Below are 22009 nucleotides of genomic sequence, written 5' to 3'. Positions count from 1 at the left end.
CTGGTAGAGGTATCCCTTATTTGTGTGATGCCTTAGACTTAATTGACCCTTGGCATTTATTGCACCCGCAGGAGAAAGATTTTACCCACTAATCTCGTGCACACCAAACCTTTTCTAGATTAGATTATATCTTGGATTCTACTAATTCTTTTTCTTCGATTGAATCATCTGAAATTGGTCCTCTTTCTGTATCAGATCATTGCCTGATATGGGTCGATGTCCTCTTGGGGGATTCCCCCTTATTAGGGGGGTGGCGTTTCCCCGCCTACTTGAATGATAATCCAGATTTTGTTAAATACATTACTGAGAAATGGGAGGATTATCTCCAATTTAATGCACAACATCGGGAGACGCCGCTATTGTTTTGGGAGGCTGCTAAGTCTGTCCTCCGGGGGGATATCATCTCATATGTAGTGGCTTATAGGAAGAGAATAGCGCAGGGAATAATATGGCTAGAGCGGGAATGTTTGGCGCTTAAGAAACAACATTTAACTCATCCCACGACTCATTCTGGCGAGCTTTTGGCTTCCGCGCAGGCTGCTCTTAATACCTTGATCCATGAGTGTACTAAAAAACATTTATACTATACTAAGTATCATTATTACAAATATGGGAATAAGCTGGGTAGGTTATTGGCCACCCTAACTAAGCATCGGTGGCCTAATCGCTATATTCCTTGTTTAAATTTACCCGATGGTACGAAGGTGACTAAAACAGTGGATATAGCCGATTGTTTTTTTCGCCACTATAAGCAATTTTATTCTTCCGTGGAAGGGGATAGGGGTCCTGAAGCTCGTGATTATTTGGAGGATGCAGGGATGCCAAGACTATATTCTCCCATGCGTTCTTCTCTGAATAGGCCGATACAGGGGAAAGAATTACAATTAGCGGTTAAAGAGCTAAAGAATTGCTCGGCACCGGGTCCCGACGGATTCTCTCCTGAGTTTTACAAACTATTGTTTCCACAGATTTGCAGCCCTTTGGAGGCTTATTACACCGCGGCGTTGTCGGAGGGCGCTTTTCCGGAGGGTTCTAATCACGCGTATATAATGTTAATTCCAAAACTGGGGAAACTGGATACTGACTTTGAATCTTACCGCCCGATATCCCTTATAAATGTAGACATAAAAATTTTGGACAAGGTGTTAGCCAACCGGTAAGCCTCTTTTCTTCCACAATTAATAGTATCTGAACAGGTGGGATTTGTACTACAATAACACTCGGTTTTAAATATCCGCAGGTTGTTGACAGCTATTCATAGAGCCCAAGTTACATATACTGCTGGCATTCTTGTTAGCCTTGATGCGGCTAAGGCCTTTGATCAGGTTAACTGGATGTATCTCTTTACTGTTCTTTCTTACGTGGGTTTTACGGGTTGGTTTCAAGACATGATCCATTTGTTGTATGCAGATCCTATGGCTAGTGTTTTAGTTAACGGCACGCAAACTCTGTCCTTTCCGATAGCGAGGGGATCAAGACAGGGTAGTCCACTTTCCCCTCTGTTGTTTTTGCTTTATCTGGATCCCTTTTTGCGTACACTCCAGAGGGATGATGACTTGATAGGTCTTCCGGAAGGGGATTCCCAATTGCGTGTTTTGGTGTATGCAGATGATATGTTGTTGACTTTGTCTGATCCACAGCCGTCTTTGACTAGGGCACTGACTATTTTAGATGAGTTTAGTTTGTACTCTGGTTTAGTTCTCAATTTCCAAAAATCGATGGTATTGCCCTTATCCCGTGATATCCCTTGTCATTGGAGGGGGGATTTTCCGTTACGATGGGCGTCTGATCACTTGACATATTTAGGAATTAAGATACCCATGGATCTTAAATGATTGTACTCTTTGAATGTCCTGCCACTCCTGACTCTTAATCAACAAAAGCTGCAAACTTGGAAGGACTTTCCCTTGTCACTGATGGGTAAAATAGCATTGTATAACATGGTGTTAGTGCCTCAATGGCTTTATGTTTTTCAAATGTTCCCTATTTTGTTGTCTGCTAAACATGATAAAGAAGTTGGGAAATGCTTGAATTCCTACTTGTGGAAAAGGAAAAGGGCAAGAATAGCTTTGTCCGCTTTAATGCTTCCAAGAGCTCAGGGGAGGGGGGGGGGGGTTGCTGGCTGCATAGTCTTAAATTGTTTTCACAGGCATGTCAAATGCGACATTTAAATGATTGGTTTCGGGGCACTCGTCACTTTTCAGCGACTGCTTCGGAACTTGTTCTTTGTGACCTGTACCATTTCAGTTATCTGTTACATACACAGCGTCTTCCCCATGGACCCACATTTGTCGGTGACATATTTTTTAAACCTCTCCGCCAGGTGTGGAGTAGATTATGTACGTCTCTGCATATTCCTCAGACAGCAACGGCCTACTTGCCTTTTCTGGACAATAAGGACTTTCCGCCTGGAACTTCCCAGTTTCCTTTATTGGTGTGGAGAACTACTAATACACACTATATTTTTCAGGTGGTTACCTCCCAGGGGGTTCTGCCTTTCTTTGCAGTGATGCAGACTGATTATAAGTGGACTTCTGCTGACTGGCTGGCGTCTTATGTGTGGTCTATTCCGCGGGATGGACTTACTAACAAGTCAGAAGGCCCTCTCAGAAGCTTTATGTTTATCTGCTCAAAATCAGATTCCCTTGAAATTTCATCTCCGCTTTCTTTGTGAGAGCCTGGGGACCATTTCTTATGATTTTTATGCAGCCAAATGGTCTGGGGACTTATCTTGTGTGGTTACTGGCTTGCATATTCAGAACGGACTTAAGAGAATTTTGGGTATCACACTCCAGGTGACTGATTGAACTGAACTACAAATTAGAGAATGACACGGTGCCAAAATTCATCACCATCCCCGCCCCCGCGGATAACCACGGTAAATAATCCCATGTCATTTTCTAGTGTCTATTTCAGCCTCAGTCCTTCTACACCAGCATTCTTCAAAGCAAAGCTTGCGGGTCAGTGGTTGTGGCCATTCATACTCTGATTCTTCCCTCTCTCCTTAAAGAGTGACATGAAGATGGTTTCCCGCGGGGACAGGAACGGTGATGAATTTTGTCACCGTGTCATTCTCTACTACAAATTTCTTCTTCGACTCCATAGGTCCCCAGCTTATCTCCATCGAGCTAAACTTAGTCCCAAGGATACTTGTCTTAAATGTAACCAACACATGGCTACTTTAGGTCATCAATTTTGGGCCTGTCCTTTAGTCCAGGGCTTTTTGACTCAGTTGCAGCAACATATTACTTCCATGTGGCATCATGGCTATACCATCTGCCCTGAGATGCTTTTTACTTTGGAACATCTTCCTCGGGTGTCCCTGAAGGGATTCCGGGTTTTTTGGAATGAGCCATATTGCTGGGGAAGAAAACCATATTACATTGCTGGATTGTACCGGATTCACCTACTTTGTCTCATTGGCATACCCTCATGCTACATCAGGCTTCTATGGAGCGTCTCTCCTTGTCATCGTTGGATACACCTAAGGGATGGTTGTATTGTTCCATTTGGGAGCCCTTTTGGCTCACATTGACTCATAAAGCTCGTAGTAATTTGTTGAACCCATGATTATTCTTGCATTCTGGAAGATGGATTGCTTTGTTGTTGTGGGACATTTGGGTGGGGAGAGGGAGGGGGGATGCTGTAGTTGTCTTGTGCACTTTGGTTGTATTTGATATGTTTGTTTCTCTGGAAATTTTCAATAAACATTTCACTATAAAAAAAAAATTATTGTAAGATGTGACTCTTAACCAGCAGCTTTGTGACGTAAATCTAACAGGGGAGTAGTAGTCTAATGATTAGAGCAGCAGGCTGAGAATGCAAATCCTACTGAAGTTCCTTGCAATATTGGGCAAGTCACTTAACTCTCCATTGCCTCAGGTACAAACCGATTGTGAGCTCTCCAGGAACACAGTTGAACATGCAATGTTGAGTGTGGATAGTAGATCCGCAAATGAATTGACTAATTAGGCAATAGCAATCACTCTTAGCGTAATCCTTCTCCTCAACTGTCAATTCCAGACTTTGTTCCTTTCATCTAGCTGCCCCCTATGCCTGGAATAAATTACCTGAATTGTCCGTCAAGCCCCTTCCTTTCCTTTGTTTAAAAGCAGACTGAAAAGCCACCTTTTTGATATAGCTTTCAATCCTTAACCCTACTCCTCTGCCCTCCAACCCAGCCAGCTGATTAACCGTTCCCCTTAACTGTATCCATGACATATGTCTTGCCTGTTTAAATTGTAAGCTATTTCGCGCAGGGACTGTTTTCTTACTCTTTGTGACTCTGTACAGCACTGCATGCATCTGGTAGTACTATAGAAATAATTCTATTCACAAATATTACCTCTACAGAATTCCTTCGCTCCACTAGTGCACAAGGGAGGTGGGACTGGAACCAATGAAGGTAACCCAAGAGAGCAAGCACACCCTAAGCACAAATAAAAAGGCCAAAACAGAAAACTATTACTGTTGGGGGATTCCATCATCAGAGGCATTAACCTTGGAACACAAGGCGAGGAGACCAAAATAGTGAAATGTCTTCCAGGATCCTCAGCTACCAGGAGTTCCAGGCAAATACAGACTATAATTAAGGAAGAAACTAAGGATTTTAACACTGATGTTGTCATCCATCTGGGAACAAATGACCTGGCCAACAACTTCACACTTGCAGCACAGAAAGCTTTTCGGGAGCTTGGTGAACACTTTAGCTTTTTCTGAAATACTGCCTGCATATGGAAAGGGAGAGCAAAGAGTGAAAACCACAAAGGACTTTAATAGATGGCTCAAAGCTTGGTGTCAAGAAGGCTTCAGGTACTTAGGAGGATGGAGAAATACATGGAAGGGCAAGAAGCTATATTGCACTGATGGGCTACATATTACTACAGCAGGAAAAAGAAACCTTGCAGAGAAATTTAGACAATATTTTTCTAGGCATTTAAACTAGAAGGTGGGGATGGTGTATGTACGAAGGACAATTATAGTCCCCCGGCAAAAGAAAAGATGTGATAGTAGTAAAGACTGCAACATAAGCAATATCAGCAACTCATTTCTTAGTATTGCAATGGAAAGTGAAACGAAACAAAAATCCATACGAAAAAGGAGATTATCGCTGAAAAATAGCTGGAAAGCGATGACCACAAATGCTCGCAGTCTAAGCAACAAAGTTCATGATCTGCAAGCCCTGATGTTAGAGGCAGATCTAGATATTGTAGCTATCAAAGAGACATGGTTCAGTGGATCACATGGATGGGATGCAAACATACCGGGATATAATCTTTTTAGGAAGGACAGAGATGGTCAAAAAGGTGGAGGAGTAGCTCTCTATGTAAAGATCAATATCCAAGCGACTGAAATGCAAGGGACCTGGGGAGAGGAAGAAGCGATATGGATTGCTCTGAAAAGAGAAGATGGAACTTCTATCTATGTGGGTGTAGTCTACAGACCTCCGACTCAATCGCAGCAAATTGATAAGGATCTGATTGTGGATATCCAAAAGTTTGGAAGGAAACAGGAGGTTCTGCTGTTGGGAGATTTCAACCTGACGGATGCGGACTGGAATGTTCCGTATGCAGAATCGGAAAGAAGTAGAGAGATTGTGGATGCCTTTCAAGAGGCTCTGCTCAGACAAATGGTGACAGAACCCACAAGGGAAAAAGCGATATTGGATCTGGTCCTCACAAATGGAGAGAGTATCTCTAATGTTCGAGTGGGTGCTCACCTGGGAAGTAGCGATCATCAAACGGTTTGGTTTGATATAACGGCTAAAGTGGAGAGCGGCCGCACGATACTTAAAGTCCTAGATTTCAAACGTACGGACTTTAATGCTATGGGATAGTACCTGAAGAAAGAGCTATTAGGATGAGAGGACATAAGAGAAGTGGAAAGACAGTGGTCTAAGCTGAAAGGAGCGATAAAAATAGCTACGGATCTTTATGTGAAGAAAATCAATAAAAACAAGAGAAAAAGGAAGCCGTGGTTCTCCAACCTAGTGGCTGAGAAAATAAAAGCGAAAGAATTGGCGTTCGTGAAATATAAAAAAAACCAAGAAGAGGAGAGCAGAAAGGACTACAGGGAGAAACTGAAAGAAGCCAAGAGAGAGATACGTCTGGCGAAAGCACAGGTGGAAGAACAAATGGCTAAAAATGTAAAAAAGGGAGACAAAAATTTTTTCAGATATATTAGTGAAAGGAGGAAGATGAAAAATGGAATTGCTAGGCTAAAAGATGCTGGGAACCAATATGTGGAAAGTGATGAGGAGAAAGTGAATGTGCTAAACAAATACTTCTGTTCTGTGTTCACAAAAGAAAATCCTGGAGAAGGACCGAGATTGTCTAGCAAAGTTACACGAGAAAATGGAGTAGATTCTGCGCCGTTCACGCAGGAGGGTGTTTATGAGCAACTTGAAAAACTGAAGGTGGACAAAGCGATGGGACCAGACGGGATCCATCCCAGGATACTAAGGGAGCTCAGAGAGGTTCTGGCGAGTCCTATTAAAGACTTGTTCAACAAATCTCTGGAGACAGGAGTGATTCCTGGGGACTGGAGGAGAGCGGATGTGGTCCCTATTCATAAAATGGTCACAGGGATGAAGCAGGAAACTACAGGCTGGTGAGCCTCACTTCAGTTGTTGGAAAAATAATGGAAGTTTTGCTGAAAGAAAGGATAGTGTACTTCCTTGAATCTAATGGGTTACATGGTTACATGGGTTACAAGTCAACATGGCTTTACAAAAGGTAAATCGTGCCAAACGAACCTGATTGAATTTTTTGATTGGGTGACCAGAGAGCTGGATCGAGGACATATGCTAGATGTAATTTACTTGGATTTCAGCAAAGCCTTTGATAAAGCTCCTCATAGGAGGTTGTTGAACAAACTTGAAGGGCTGAAGCTAGGACCCAAAGTGGTGAACTGGGTCAGAAACTGGCTGTTGGACAGATGCCAGAGGGTGGTGGTTAATGGAAGTCGCTCGAAAGAAGGAAAGGTGAGTAGTGGAGTCCCTCAGGGATCAGTGCTGGGGCCAATCCTGTTCAATATGTTTGTGAGTGACATTGCTGAAGGGTTAGAAGGAAAAGTGTGCCTTTTTGCAGATGATACCAAGATTTGTAACAGAGTAGACACCGAAGAGGAAGTGGAAAATATGAAAAAGGATCTGCAAAAGTTAGAGGAATGGTCTAATGCCTGGCAACTAAAATTCAATGCAGAGTAATGCATTTGGGGATTAATAATAGGAAGGAACCGTATATGCTGGGAGGAGAGAAGCTGATATGCACGGACGGGGAGAGGGACCTTGGGGTGATAGTGTCCGAAGATCTAAAGGTGAAAAAACAGTGTGACAAGGCAGTGGCTGCTGCCAGAAGGATGCTGGGCTGTATAAAGAGAAGCGTAGTCAGTAGAAGGAAGAAGGTGTTGATGCCCCTGTACAGGTCATTGGTAAGGCCCCACTTGGAGTATTGTGTTCAATTTTGGAGACCGTATCTGGCGAAGGACGTAAGAAAACTTAAGGCAGTCCAGAGGAGGGTGACGAAAATGATAGGACAGAGAGGCTTCAGACGCAGGCACGGACCTCGCAAGGAGCTGCCACCCGCGGCTTTGAACAAACGAGCCGGCCAGACACGCTGCTGTTCCAGTGGCGTACCAAGGGGGGGGCGGTCCACTGTTCTCCCTAGAGTGCTGCTCGTCTAGAGCAGTGGTGCCCAACCTGCTTCCCTTCCCTTCTCACTGCTGCCATCGGGGATCAGGCCGGCACCATTTTTCTTTGATCTCCCTGCTTCTCTTCCCTGCGGGGCCGACCAACTCTCGCGGCCCGACGTCGAGAGGACGTTCTGGCTAGCCAATCGCTGCCTGGCTGCCCGGAACGTCCTTTCCGACGTTAGAATTGATGTCGGGCAGCGAGAGTTGGTCGGCCCCGTGCAGAAGAGAAGCAGGGAGATCACGTTTTATTCCCGATAGCGGCAGCGGCAGCAGCCTATTCCGCGGCGGCGGTGGCATGGGGGAGGGCAGGAAGGAAGGAAGAAAGAAAGAAGGAAGGTGGGGTGGGGACAGGGAGCAAGAAAAAGAAGCAAAAAATTGGACACGGAGGAAGGAAGGAAGAAAGAAAGAAGGAGGGGGGACAGGGAACCAGAAGCAAAGCAAAAAATGGGGCACGGAATCAGAGAAAGACAGACATAGAGAAAGAAAGAAAAAGTTGGGGGAGGGAATGAGGTCTATTCTGGAGGAGAGGAAGCATACAGGAGGCTGAAAGAAGGGAAGAAGTATTGGATGCACGGTCAGAAGAATAAAGTGCAACCAGAGACTGATGAAATTACCAAACAAAGGTAGGTTTATTTTTAATTTAGTGATTGAAATGCGCCAGTTTTGAGAAAGAAAAGATATTGAACTTTAAATGTGGGTGCTGCAGAAAAAAATAGAGTACTTGGAGGGCCGCAGAAAAAAGAGTTAATGTCTTATTAAAGAAATGACAATTTTGCATGAGGTAAAACTCTTTATAGTTTATATATCTTTCCTTTTAACTGTTAAAGGAAAGTTTTATAAACTATAAAGAGTTTTACCTCTTGCAAAATTGTCATTTCTTTAATAAGACATTAACTATTTTTTTTGCAGCCCTCCAAGTACCTACAAATCCAAAATGTGGCCCCGCAAAGGGTTTGAGTTTGAGACCACTGCCCTAGAGGAAAGGAGAGACAGGGGAGATATGATTCAGACGTTCAAATACTTGAAGGGTATTAACGTAGAACAAAATCTTTTTCAGAGAAAGGAAAATAGTAAAACCAGAGGACATAATTTGAGGTTGAGGGGTGGTAGATTCAAAGGCAATGTTATGAAATTCTACTTTACGGAGAGGGTGGTGGATGCCTGGAATGCGCTCCCAAGAGAGGTGGTGGAGAGTAAAACTGTGACTGAGTTCAAAGAAGCGTGGGATGAACACAAAGGATCTAGAATCAGAAAATAAGATTAAATATTGAACTAAGGCCAGTACTGGGCAGACTTGCACGGTCTGTGTCTGTATATGGCCGTTTGGTGGAGGATGGGCTGGGGAGGGCTTCAATGGCTGGGAGGGTGTAGATGGGCTGGAGTAAGTCTTAACAGAGATTTCGGCAGTTGGAACCCAAGCACAGTACAGGGTAAAGCTTTGGATTCTTGCCCAGAAATAGCTAAGAAGAAAAAATTAAAAAAATTTAAATTGAATCAGGTTGGGCAGACTGGATGGACCATTCGGGTTTTTATCTGCCGTCATCTACTATATTACTATGTTAGTATGTCTATAGCAGTTGGATTTTAGAATCATAAAACCCAAATGCAAAACAGCCAAGCAAATGTAAGTGAATCAATCGCTTGGCTATTTTGCATGGAGTTTTACTAATTTGCATGGCCGGATCAGAAAATGGGCGATTGAGGTAAAAAAACATGCGGTGGGCCGTTTTGTGAACGGGTTGGTTAGCAGTGATTGTTGATTTTAGTGAATCTGGGCCTAGGTTCTGAGATGAAAGATCTTTTAAACACAGGCTGGACGTTTGCTGCCTGTTTTCAGCGTGAGTCATAGGTGACCATGGACTGTTTTTTTTCTGGAATGCTACTTGGGTGTCTTTGTGAGTTCTTAAGTTTTGATTCCCTGCTGTGAATCCAGTTTTCCAAGGACATTATCAGCGCTGTAATAAAAAGATTTTGGTAACGAAAAAGTAAATTAGAGTTCGGCCTATAATTGTTAACATCAGCTGGATGAGACTTGAGAGATTTAAGAACAGGAGTGATTACTGCATACTTCCAAGTTACAGGAAATGTTCCAGAATCACTGGTTGGACATAATGCACATCCAGGCCGGAAGAAATGCTGAGAGTCGGCCCCTTATCTGAAGAGAGGTATCCCTTCACCTGGCATCATTGTGTCTTTTTGGCAGAGGGCGCAAACAGGAGGTATACATGAGGTCATCCAGACCTGTGTCAAATAATAACTGCCCCTTAAAAGGCTGTCTAGCCAAAGTAGCCTTGGAAGTCGAATCATCAGCCCACTGTCTGATCCATAGCTTTCTGTGGGCCGATGAAGTACGCTGACACCTTTGCCAAAACTAGCATAAGGTCATACAATAACAATCATACAATGCCTCATCCATATAATCTGTCAGAGCCAAAAAAAAAATAGAGGAAGGAGAACCACCGCCTTAATCTCCATTGTGCAGAGTCGAGAGAGACAGGCATGGGTGAGAAAAGACGCCACCGAAGCAGCTTTGATGCCTAAAGCAGTTGCTTAAAAAGGTTTCCTGAGGACCACATCCATATGATGGTTCTGCATATCTTTTAACACTACACCACCCTCACTAGGGGAGAGAAGTGAGCTTAGTCACCTGCGCCACCAAAGAATCCACCCTGGGCTGACCTAAAAGCTGCTGATACACCTGTGCCAGGGGATACAAGCGTGACATAGCTCTAGCAATTTTCACAGCACTCTCCGGAGAGTCAAACTGCTCCAAGACCAGAGCGCTCATATCATGGTGTCAGGGAAAGGTAGCAAACTGCAAGCACACATCACAAAGCCAGGAGGAAGAAGTGGACAGAGCTGGTCGAGTGACCAAATTCAACTTCTGCAAAGATTCAGCAAAGCTGCAGACTTAAATAAGTGCAGGACTGTAGGATCATCCCCAGGCTCCAAAACCCCAGAGGGATTCACAGAGCCGGCACACAGTCCATGATCTCCTTCCCTGGGAAGCGCTGTACCTGCAAATAAGGGGTCATAAAGCGAGTCATCTGCAAGAACAGCAACAGGCTGAGTCGAGGACATGTCCAAAGGAGCAACGCCATAGAAACGCCGCAGAGGCGGATTGGGATTGCATAGGGGAAGAACACTTGTTCTGAGAATCAGACCACTATAATTTCATAAATTTAGAAAAGGTATCCAGCTCCTAGGGCGTAGAGTCACCATAACTGTGGAGGGTCTGCAGCCTGGCCAACAGAGTTACCAGCCATGTCGAGCTCTGAAAGCAACGAAGGCCGCCCCACCAGACTAGCTGAGCATTTGGTCACTTGTTTCAGCAGGAGAGAGGATAAGCTGGATGTTGTGACCCCCTCCAGCTGCGCCATATGGCGCAAAAACACTCAAAACTAAACTAAAACTTAGTTTTAGAGATCGGGTCATCAACCAAATGGAGCTCAAATTGATTTTACAGTAAATGGTAACTTAATATTTTAAGAGAACAGAAAACAGAGAATCTAAATCAACAAAAGCGGCTAACGCTATAATCCTGGCAAGAATCCACATGAGGAGAGTCCAAGGACTCCATCCCAGGAAGTTTCTAGGCAAAATTTACAGTTTTGAGGAAGCAGGGAGATTTAGGGAAAAAAAAAATTATATATATATCTCATCGCAAAAAATCCAAGATGGCCGCCATCAAAAAATTTGCCCCCAAATCATATTTCTTTCACTTCCCAAACTACAAAAATGGCGATTTTAGGATTTTTCAGGAGGAGGAACATTCAGAAACACTAAAAACTTCACTTTTCTAGCCTCCCCTAGCCTGTGTATTCACTGTGACCTGATAAGAGATCTGTGCTGTAGCCTCTCACAGTAGCTGATGAGAAAATTCATTGTCACAATGCTGGAAATGCCTCTGCAAATCTGATCTTCGGGTTGTCAGTCAGACTCCTATGCCTAACCATACCTCCACCCCTGTGGACCAAAGGATGAGTACCATGACGGGTGGAGGCGCGAAGATGCAGCTGACACCCTGCTAGACACCGCTGTGTCTCCTAAGGGTGCCCAACAACCTGCGCTTGACCCCTGCTTAACAGCAGGTGAGAACACGTCAGGGACTGCCCTGAGCTCCAGAGAAAACTATGCAGGCTGGCTAATATTCTCTGATGTTGACACTTCTCTTTCAATCCAGCGTGAACCCCTAAACTAAGGGTGGCACACTCTGCCTAAACAGGGTCCTCCAAGCTCCAAATAAGAGAGGAAGATTCTTCCTTTGGAGATTACAACTCTTCTGAAGCCTGCAGATGGCACTTTCTTTCCTGCTGGCTGGCAAAAGTGATTTTGCCTCCAAGGGCTTTTACACTCATGTTGTGGGATTGAAGACCGCCAATCTAATCTAATCTAATCCTTAGGTTTATATACCGCATCATCTCCACGTTCGTAGAGCTCGACGCGGTTTACAGTAGGAGAAATAGGAAGGAACTACAACATAGGGTTAGAGGTAGAAGTGTGAAGAAAATTTAGAGGACTTGGGATGCCAAGATATAAGAGTTTCCTTGATTCCTAAGTTGGAGGGAGACTTACATTTTTTGAGAAAAGCCAGGTTTTCAGATGTTTGCGGAAAACTTGGAGAGAGCTCAAGTTCCGAAGAGGGGAGGTAAGGTTGTTCCAGAGCTCAGTGATTTTGAAGTGGAGGGAGGTCCCTAGCTTGTGTGGGAAATGCCTTTTAGCGAGGGGAAGGATAGTTTTAATTTGTGGGAGGATCTGGTGGTATTAGAAACATAGAAAGATGACGGCAGAAAAGGGCTACAGCCCATCAAGTCTGCCCACTCTACTGACCCACCTTATTAAGTCTGAGTGCTAATGACTTAGTTCCTTAACTCGACCCTCGTAGGGATCCCACGTGGATGTCCCATTTATTCTTAAAGTCGAGCTCGCTGGTGGCCTTGATCACCTGCACCGGAAGTTTGTTCCAGTGATCTACCACCCTTTCTGTGAAGAAATACTTCCTGGTGTCACCACTAAATTTCCCTCCTCTGAGTTTGAGCGGGTGCCCCCTTGTGACCGAGGGTCCCTTGGGAAATAATATGTCGTTTTCCACCTCGACACGACCTGTGACGTACTTAAATGTCTCAATCATGTCACCCCTTTCCCTGCGCTCCTCTAGAGTGTAGCGCTGCAATTTGCCCAGTCTTTCTTCGTATGAGAGACCCTTGAGTCCAGAGACCATCCTAGTGGCCATCCGCTGGACCGACTCAGCTCGAAGCACATCTTTACGGTAATGTGGCCTCTAGAATTGCACACAGTATTCCAGATGAGGTCTCACCATGGTTCTGTAAAGTGGCATTATGACTTCAGGTTTGCGGCTGACGAAGCTTCTATTGATACATCCCATCATTTGCCTTGCCTTGGATGAGGCCTTCTCTACTTGTTTGGCAGCCTTCATGTCTGCACTGATGATTACTCCCAAGTCCCGTTCTTCTGAAGTCCTAGCTAGTGTTTCTCCATTCAAGGTGTATGTTCTGCATGGATTTCTGCTGCCGAGATGCATGACCTTACACTTCTTAGCGTTGAAGCCCAGCTGCCCTGTCGAGGACCAGTTTTCCAACGTGATCAGATCCTGCGTCATACTATCCTTGAGATTGCTTTCACTTACTATATTACACAGTTTGGCGTCGTCGGCGAAAAATGCTACTTTACCCTGAAGCCCTCGGGTCAAGTCCCTTATGAATATGTTGAAAAGGGATGGTCCCAGGACTGAGCCCTGCGGCACTCCGCTAGTCACCTCCGATGTCTCAGAGAGGGTGCCGTTGACCACCACCCTCTGAAGTCTTCCACTCAGCCAATCATTGACCCATGCAGTTAGTTTCTCATCTAACCCCATCGATTTCATCTTGTTTAATAGTCTATGGTGTGGGACACTGTCAAAAGCTTTACTGAAATCCAAGTACACTATGTCCAGAGACTCTCCCGAGTCTAGCTTTCCTGTCACCCAATCAAAGAAGCTGATAACATTGGATTGGCATGACCTGCCCCTAGTGAATCCATGTTGACAGGGATCCCTTAGATTCCCCTCATCCAATATCGTGTCTAATTTACCTTTAAGTAGAGTTTCCATGAGTTTACACGCTATTGATGTGAGACTCACTGGTCTGTAATTCGCAGCCTCTGCTCTGCAACCCTTTTTGTGCAGAGGAACGATGTTAGCTGTTTTCCAGTCCAGGGGGACTCTCCCCGTACTTAGGGAGAGATTGAAGAGCATGGCTAACGGTTTCGCCAGAGCACTCTCTGAGCACTCTTGGGTGCAAATTGTCCGGTCCCATGGCTTTGTTCACCTTGAGTCTTGACAGTTCTCTGAGGAATTCCAAGAAAGAGGGATAAAGGGAGGGAGGATACCATATAGGATTTTGAAAGTTAAACAGGCGCATTTATAGTGGACCCTGGCGATTATCGGAAGCCAGTGAAGCTTCTCCAGGAGCGGGGAGACATGGTCAAATATACTTTTAGCGAAGATGAGCTTGGCCGCGGCATTCTGAATCCGTTGGAGTCTGTGGAGGTTTTTCTTAGTTAGGCTTAAGTAGATAGAATTGCAATAGTCCAATCTGGAGAGGATGATGGATTGGACAAGGAGGGTAAAATGTTTTTGATGGAAGCAGGATCTAACTTTCAAGGATTGGAGGTGGTCATTGAAGGACAATGTGGAATCAATGATGATGCCCAAGGCTTTGCTCGAGAACTCAAGCTGCAGAGAGGAGTTAGAGGGTAGTGGGATGGAGGGGGGTAGGTGATCTAGTTTTGGACCGAGCCAAAGAAGTCTTGTTTTGGACTCATTCAATTTCATTTGCACAGTGTGGGCCCAGGATTGTAGGTTCATTATACAAGAGGATATGTAGAACAAATGTAGGCAGCAGGCTGTGGTTTGCCCACCCCCAACTCTAAATGTACAATCTAGTTAAAGAGATTAGAGTTGCATTAGCCATGTCTCCTTTCAGCACATATTCACTGCCTGATTCATACCTATGTCACAAAATAAACTCCAGAAAATAAAATTAACAGACTGCTATATCTGGCAGCTTATTCCTTGATGAAACAATGTGAAATCACTAGTGCATAAAACCTAGTTCTCTAGGTAACTGGATATTAAATAAATTATTTGTTGATTAAATTCATGTAAACCTAAGACAAAAACATATGACAGAGTGGACCACTACCCTCAAAAGCTTGTGTTTCAAAATGTATGACCATTCTTGTGTATCACTGTCCTGTCCCTCCATCTCTGCTCTAAAGAAAAAGTGCTATTAGTTTACCTGATAGCTTCCGAGTCAATGTGCACAGGTGCAATTCTCTCCAACAGGAATTTCACCATCTCCAGAAAAGGGTTTGTTGGTTGCTTGGGATTTGCAAGTTTACGAGCTATCTCCCTCTAGAAAATTGGGATGGAAAGTGGGGTTGGAAGGAAACAAACAAAACAAAAGATCCAGTGAAATGCAATTTTAACCAGTAATTCAACTTCAGGCTACAGACTGCATGCATCTCTCATAAACTGGCTTCTCAGTTAATGATGCCCTGGAGTAGGTTTTTTTTTGTCAGTGAGGCAGAACAGCTTTCTCCAGGGTTGAATAGACCTAATAGATCAATATATACTTTCTGCACAAATTACAATAAAAACAAATGCCCCTTTTTAGGAACAGGAGATAAATCCTTTTTGCTTTTTCTAGATGTTACACACTGTTACCGAGCAAGAGGCAAGGTAGGTATTACATAAATGGAATAGATGAATGGGTTGTTATTTTGAAGGTAGGAAAGCAAACTGAACAGGAGCAAGGATATTAAGTACCCTAAGGGAACCTTCATTCTTGAGCTGCCACCACTACCCCTCCCTTCCTTACGTACCTAGCTGCTGGTAGAAAATTTGGCATACATATTTATATCTTCACAAGTGACATTCAATGACATAATACATTCCAGGGGCATCTCAATAACAGCAACAAACTTTCCACTGCTGGGTACAAAACCAAACAAACAAAAAAAAATGCATTCTAAATCTACAGTATGCCAAAACCAGAACAGTGCTAAGTCCCAGAATTAGATTGTAAGCTGTATTGAGAATAGATTGTCTCTTACATGTTTAATATACAGTGCTGCTTAAACCTAGCAGCATTATAGAAATAAGTAGTAAGACTTGAATATAAACTGAAACCCTCATTTTTTAGTCCAAAGATCTAGGTTTATAGTTGAGTATATACAGTAGTTAAGACAAACATGCATAAAAAGAGATTATGTCCATACCTTGATAATAATAGCTTTATTTATATCCCGTCATAATATCTTTTCCAGTAGATAGGTGTGCAATTCTAGAGAAGTGGGTTATCTCCCTATGGTCGTGAGCCATATGCAGAAGGAATCCACTCTGGATTTTTTTCTGTGTCCCTCCTACTTCACTGGGAGCTCTATTGCCACCTGCAATTAGTACCCAAGCAAACAAGAGCTTCATCAACATCATATGAAGTAAGAAATCAAATGTTCTGCTCAAACATACTAAATCTTGAACTGTTCTACTCAAACACACTAACTGTTGAACACTTGCTGAACAAGAAACAGCCAATAGAAGCATCAAATTTGCTTTGAAAGTACCCCTGTAGGTGCTAAAACATATTCTACAGCATGTATCAGGGCTCAAAGGGCTGATTGGTATCCAAGATATAACTTGGAGAAGCATAAACAGAATGAGACAGTAGGTGGACACAGGAAGGATAGGGCAGAAGTCTAAAATGACACACCTATCTACTGGAAAATATACCAAGGTAAGGACATAATCTCCTTTTCCAGTGCAATAGATGTGTCATTCTAGACAAGCAGGTCATACAAAAGCAGTCCCAGAAATCTAGGACTGCGCCGGCCCTTAATACAGAGGAATCAAAGGTAGAGTTCTCTCATGCCTCAACATCCACCATGTAAAAATTAGCAAATCTGCGTAGAGCGAACCAAGTTGAAGTTCTACAAATCTCCATGGCGAGATTGCCCTGGCCTTTGTCCACAAGACTACACTTCTGCTCAAATGTGCCTTAACCGAAACAGGGAACCATTTACCACAGATAATGAGGCTAACAAATGGCCTTATGGATCCATCTGGAAATCGTGGCCTTGGAAGTGCGCATGCCTCGCTTAGTCAAAATGAGTCAGCACAAACAGATGGTCAGAGACACAAAAGTAATTTGTGACTTCCAGATAACGAAGGAGAACATCAAATTTCTTCAAAATGAAGTTGTTTCTTAGAACCTTCAAGTTGGAATATGGGTAAGCAGACCTCCTGATGAACATGAAATACCGAAGAATACCATCGGTAGAAAAAAGGGACAGTGCATAGGGAGACGCCAGTCTCCGAGCTGTTAAGGAAAGGCTCTCTAGAAGAAAGAGCCTAGAGTTTCAAAACTCATCGCACTGGGGTTACTGCTACTAGAAAAACCACCTTCAGTGTCTAGATCAAGAGGGATGCCTCTTCCTGTGGCTCAAATGGAACTCACAGAACCACATTAAGAACCTATGAAGAGAACAGTGGCTTGACTGGTTGTTTGGTGTGGAGAGCACCTGTTAGAAATCTGGTGATATGTGGATGAGACGCCAGCATAGGTCCACAGTCTCGAGCTCTGAAATAAGAGAGCCCAGTGACTTGGACGCAAAGCCACAGTGAGACCTTTGTCAAGGACCGCTTAAGAGAAAAGCTAATACCACCAAAACTAGAGCTGAAAACAGCTCCACATGTTCTTGGGCACACCAATGCAGGAAAATCCTCCATGCCTTAGTGGAGGCAGAAACTGTAGATGACTTCTTAGACTTGAGAAGGGTGGCAATGACCATGTCTGAATATCCTTTGCACTCTAATCTTTTTGGTTCAATAGTCATTCTGCAAGAGCAAAGCAATTTGGATCCTCCATGAAAACTGGAACCTGTAAAAGCAGGTCTGGATGCACCTGCAACCGGAGGCCATAGCCTGTTCGAAGATGGATCAGATTTGCTTACCATGGTCTGTGAAGTCAATCTGGAGCCACCAGAATGACTCTTCCCTGATAAGCTGCAATCCACTGAATGACTCGGCCTATTATGGGCCAGGGAAGAAAGACGTGCACCCAGATGGCCTGAGGCCGCGGCTAGACTAGCTTGTCTAGACCTTCGCTGTCGGGCTTGAATCTTCGACTGAAGAATCTTGACTGCTTTCTTGTTTTTCACCGTCATCATACACGAATACAGGATGTCTGGTGCGGTACTCGGAGAGACCCCCCCAGTAAAGAAACCTGGGAGTACTGGTCGACAAGTCGATGAAGCCGTCCATGTAATGTGCGGCGGCTGCGAAAAGGGCAAACAAAATGTTAGGAATGATTAAGAAGGGGATCACAAGCAGATCGGAGAAGGTTATCATGTGCTGTGGAGCCATGGTACGCCCCCACCTGGAATACTGCGTCCAGCACTGGTCACCGTACATGAAAAAGGACATGGTACTACTCGAAAAGGTCCAGAGAAGAATGACTAAAATGGCTAAGGGTCTGGAGGAGTTGCCATACAGTGAGAGATTAGAGAAGCTGGGCCTCATCTCCCTTGAAAAGAGGAGGCTGAGAGGGGGCATGATCGAAACATTTAAAATAATGAAGGGAATAGACTTAGTAGATAAAAACAGGTTATTCACCCTCTCCAAGATAGAGAGAACGAGAGGGCACTCTCTAAAGTTAAAAAGGGATAGATTCCGTACAAACGTAAGGAAGTTCTTCATCCAGAGAATGGTGGAAAATTGGAATGCTCTTCCGGAGTCTGTTATAGGGGAAAATACCCTCCAGGGATTCAAGATAAAGTTAGACAAGTTCCTGCTGAACCAGAACGTACACAGGTAAAACTAGTCTCAGTTAGGGTACTGGTCTTTGACCTAAGGGCCGCCTCGTGAGCGGACTGCTGGGCACGATGGACCACTGGTCTGACCTAGCATTGGCAATTCTTATGTTCTTATAACTCTCCTGGGGTCAGCACTGCTATGACAGATCGAACCATCTCCATGTGAAGCGCGGAACTTTGAGTGCTGCATTGACTTGAGTAAGGGCTAGAATGTGTCTCCAATTGTTAGAGCTTTTCTTTGGCACAATAAAGTATATGGAGAATCTGTCTGAGCCCGAGAGTTTGGGCAGTACCGGCTCTATGGTCTGAATGTCGAGTAACCACCTCACAGTAACTTGAACCTTGTCCGCTTTTTCTGGGGACCCTGCGGGAGAGTACGCAAACCAATCCGTTAGAGACCGGGAAAGGTTCAGCTAGAAGGTAGACCGAATAAAGCCCAGAATCCAACAGCCAGATGAAATCTGGACTCAGGCCAGCAGAAATATTGAGAGCTTGCCCTTGATACATAAAGGGGCCTTTCTCAGCCTGGCATCTTTGCGACATCTTGGTAGATAGAGCAGCATAGGAATCAGAGGATTGGTTATGCCTGGATCAGGAGAACCTCTACCTGTAGCCCTGGAAGAATCTCTGTGACATGGAACTGGAATACAGTTGAAATCATTTGGAGCCACAAAAAAAGAGCGTCGTGAGCCTCTAGAGGTTCTGGGTCTATTATCAAGCAGGGTCTTGGGGCAACGGTCCACCACACAATAAATGAGACATTCCAGGCCTTTGTCAAGGAATAGGCACCCCTTAAAAGGGATGAGTAGCTGGCAAGAGTAGATGTAGATGTGGAATCACCGGCCCATTGTCTGAACCAGAGTATTATACAAGCAGAAAGTGAATAAGCTGACGCCTTATCCAGGACACATATAATGTCATACAAGGCTGCCAGCTACATAATCCACACCAGATAAAAGAAGTTGAGGAGGAGTTTCATCTCCCTCACTCTCCAAAGTTCAGAGTCTGGACAGACAAGTGCGTGTTACAAAGGACACCGCTGAGGCAGCTTTGATTCCTAAAGCTATTTCCTCAAAAGTTCTCCTGAGAACTACATCCATTCAGTGGTCCTACATGTCCTTGAGCACCATGCTGTCTTTACTCAGAAGGGAGGTGCAGTTAGTGACCTGGGCAACCAAGGAATTCACTTTAGGCTGACTAAAAAGTTGCTGACATGGTACTCACTACTTTGAGAGACCCCTCTGAAAAATTCAACTGCTCCAAAAACAAGAGTTAACATCAGGATGCCAAGCAAACGCTGAGAAGCGAACCCTCACTCCACACATAAAGGAGGAGGAAGTGGAATGATACTACTGAGTGACTATATTCATCTCCCGCAGAGACTCCAAAATAAGATTTGGCAAAGCAGAAGATTTAAATAAACGCAGAGCCATGGGATCTTCCCTTGGTTCTAAAGTCAAAGCATGATCTAAAGAGCTGGTGTCTGTTCCTGGGTCCCCTGCCATGAAAAGAGCCTCTCCCGAATTAGGGGATCAGCAAACTGAGCAACATAATCTGGAAAAAGGTCTTCCAAGCCATGAACAGTGGCAGACTATGTAGAAGACTTGCTTTGTGAGGCTATACTGCGAGGAGACAAGTCTGAGCTGCACAGGAGAAATACAGCTCTCGTGCAAGGATTTCCAAAAAAATTTCAAAAGCTGGAGCAGACATCTAGACTAGGGAGCTTTTGACAGTGTCCCACACTGCAGGCTGCTAAGCAAGATGGAATCGATGGGGTTAGGAGAGACACTAACTGCATGGGTCAATGATTGGCTGAGTGGCAGACTTCAGAGGGTGGTGGTTAATGGTACCCTCTCTAAAACATCGGAGGTGACCAGTGGAGTGCCGCAGGGCTCGGTCCTGGGTCCACTCCTTTTCAACATATTCATAGGGGATCTGACTCAAGTGCTTCAAGGTAAAATAACACTATTCGCCGATGACGCCAAACTATGTAATATAGTAAGTGAATGCAGTTTACAGAATTATATGGCGCAGGACCTGCTTACATTGGAAAGTTGGTCCTCAACTTGGAAGCTAGGCTTCAATGCTAAGAAATGTAAGGTCATGCACTTCGGAAGCGGAAATCCATGCAGGACGTACTTCTTGAACGGAGAAACTTTAACTAGGACTTCAGCAGAACGAGATTTAGGAGTAATCATCAGTGCAGACATGAAAACTGCCAATCAAGTGGAGAAGGCTTCATCTAAGGCAAGGCAGATATTGGGTTGTATCAATAGAAGTTTCGTCAGCCGAAAGCCTGAAGTCATAATGCCGTTGTACAGGGCCATGGTGAGATCTCATCTGGAGTACTGTGTGCAATTCTGGAGGCCACATTACAGTAAAGATGTGCGCAGAATTGAATCGGTTCAGCGGACGGCCACCAGGATGATCTTGGGGCTCAAGGGTCTCTCGTACGAAGAGAGACTGAACAAATTGCAGCTCTACACTCTCGAGGAACGTAGGGAGAGGGGGAGACATGATCGAAACATTTAAGTACCTCACGGTACGTGTCGAAGTGGAACATGATATTTTCTTTCTCAAGGGACCCTCGGCCACAAGAGGGCACCCGCTCAAACTCAGGGGTGGAAAATTTCATGGCGACACCAGAAAGTATTTCTTCACAGAGAGAGTGGTTGATCATTGGAACAAGCTTCCAGTGCAGGTGATCGAGGCAGACAGCGTGCCAGATTTTAAGAATAAATGGGATACCCATGTGGGATCCCTACAAGGGTCAAGATAAGGAAATTGGGTCATTAGGGCATAGACAGTTGGTGGGTAAGCAGAGTGGGCAGACTTGATGGGCTGTAGCCCTTTTCTGCCGTCATCTTCTATGTTTCTATGAGTCACCCTGTGATGAGTCTACTTTGCGTTTCTTGGCTGCGGGGCGTCAGCATCCTTACGTGCAGACTGATCACTATTTCCAAGCCCCAAAAATAAAGTTGGCTGCCCCAACGAACTGGCTTCCATTCTTGGTATCTTAATATGCAGAGGAGAAGTTAAGCTGGCCACTCATGCCTCTCCAGTCCACGCCATGCAATGCTCCTGAAGTGCAAATTTTGTACAATCTCAGCATGAATTTGGGGTAGAAGAGCCCAAGGACTCCATCCCAACAAGTTGAGGAAAAAAACTAGTTTTGGAAGTGCAGAGATCCTTTGAAAAAAAAAGATCACTAAAATCCCAAGATGTTCGCCGTCACGATTTTCGTGCTTAAAATCGTTAATTAAACAAACTTCTAGAAGTCAAAAAATGGTGATTTGGGGATTTTTTTTAGGAGGGGGAACAAAGGGGCACATGCAAGGACCCTTGAAAACCTGAATTTCAGACACCCCTGATTCACCTCAGAGGCTGTAATAGCCTTACTTGCTGTGCTGCAAAGTGCTGTAGCCTGCCTCAGCTCTTTTAAAGT

At 44.4% G+C, this 22009-nt stretch overlaps 1 protein-coding gene across 5 annotated transcripts in view; it reads right to left on the bottom strand.

Annotated features, from left to right (window-relative positions):
• The window catches only part of PDS5A (PDS5 cohesin associated factor A), a 645453-nt gene that overhangs the window by 283259 nt on the left and 340185 nt on the right, over positions 1-22009 (bottom strand). For all 5 annotated transcript variants that reach the window (XM_033947170.1, XM_033947134.1, XM_033947143.1 and 2 more), the window contains exon 17: positions 14991-15106. In XM_033947170.1, coding sequence (XP_033803061.1) covers positions 14991-15106 — 116 coding nt within the window. The remainder of the gene's footprint in view (positions 1-14990; positions 15107-22009) is intronic.

The sequence above is a fragment of the Geotrypetes seraphini genome, chromosome 1, assembly GCF_902459505.1.
Source record: "Geotrypetes seraphini chromosome 1, aGeoSer1.1, whole genome shotgun sequence".
Taxonomy (NCBI): Eukaryota; Metazoa; Chordata; class Amphibia; order Gymnophiona; family Dermophiidae; genus Geotrypetes; species Geotrypetes seraphini.
The sequence above is the reverse complement of the archived record's forward strand: the minus strand, read 5'-3'. Positions and strand labels throughout refer to the sequence as shown.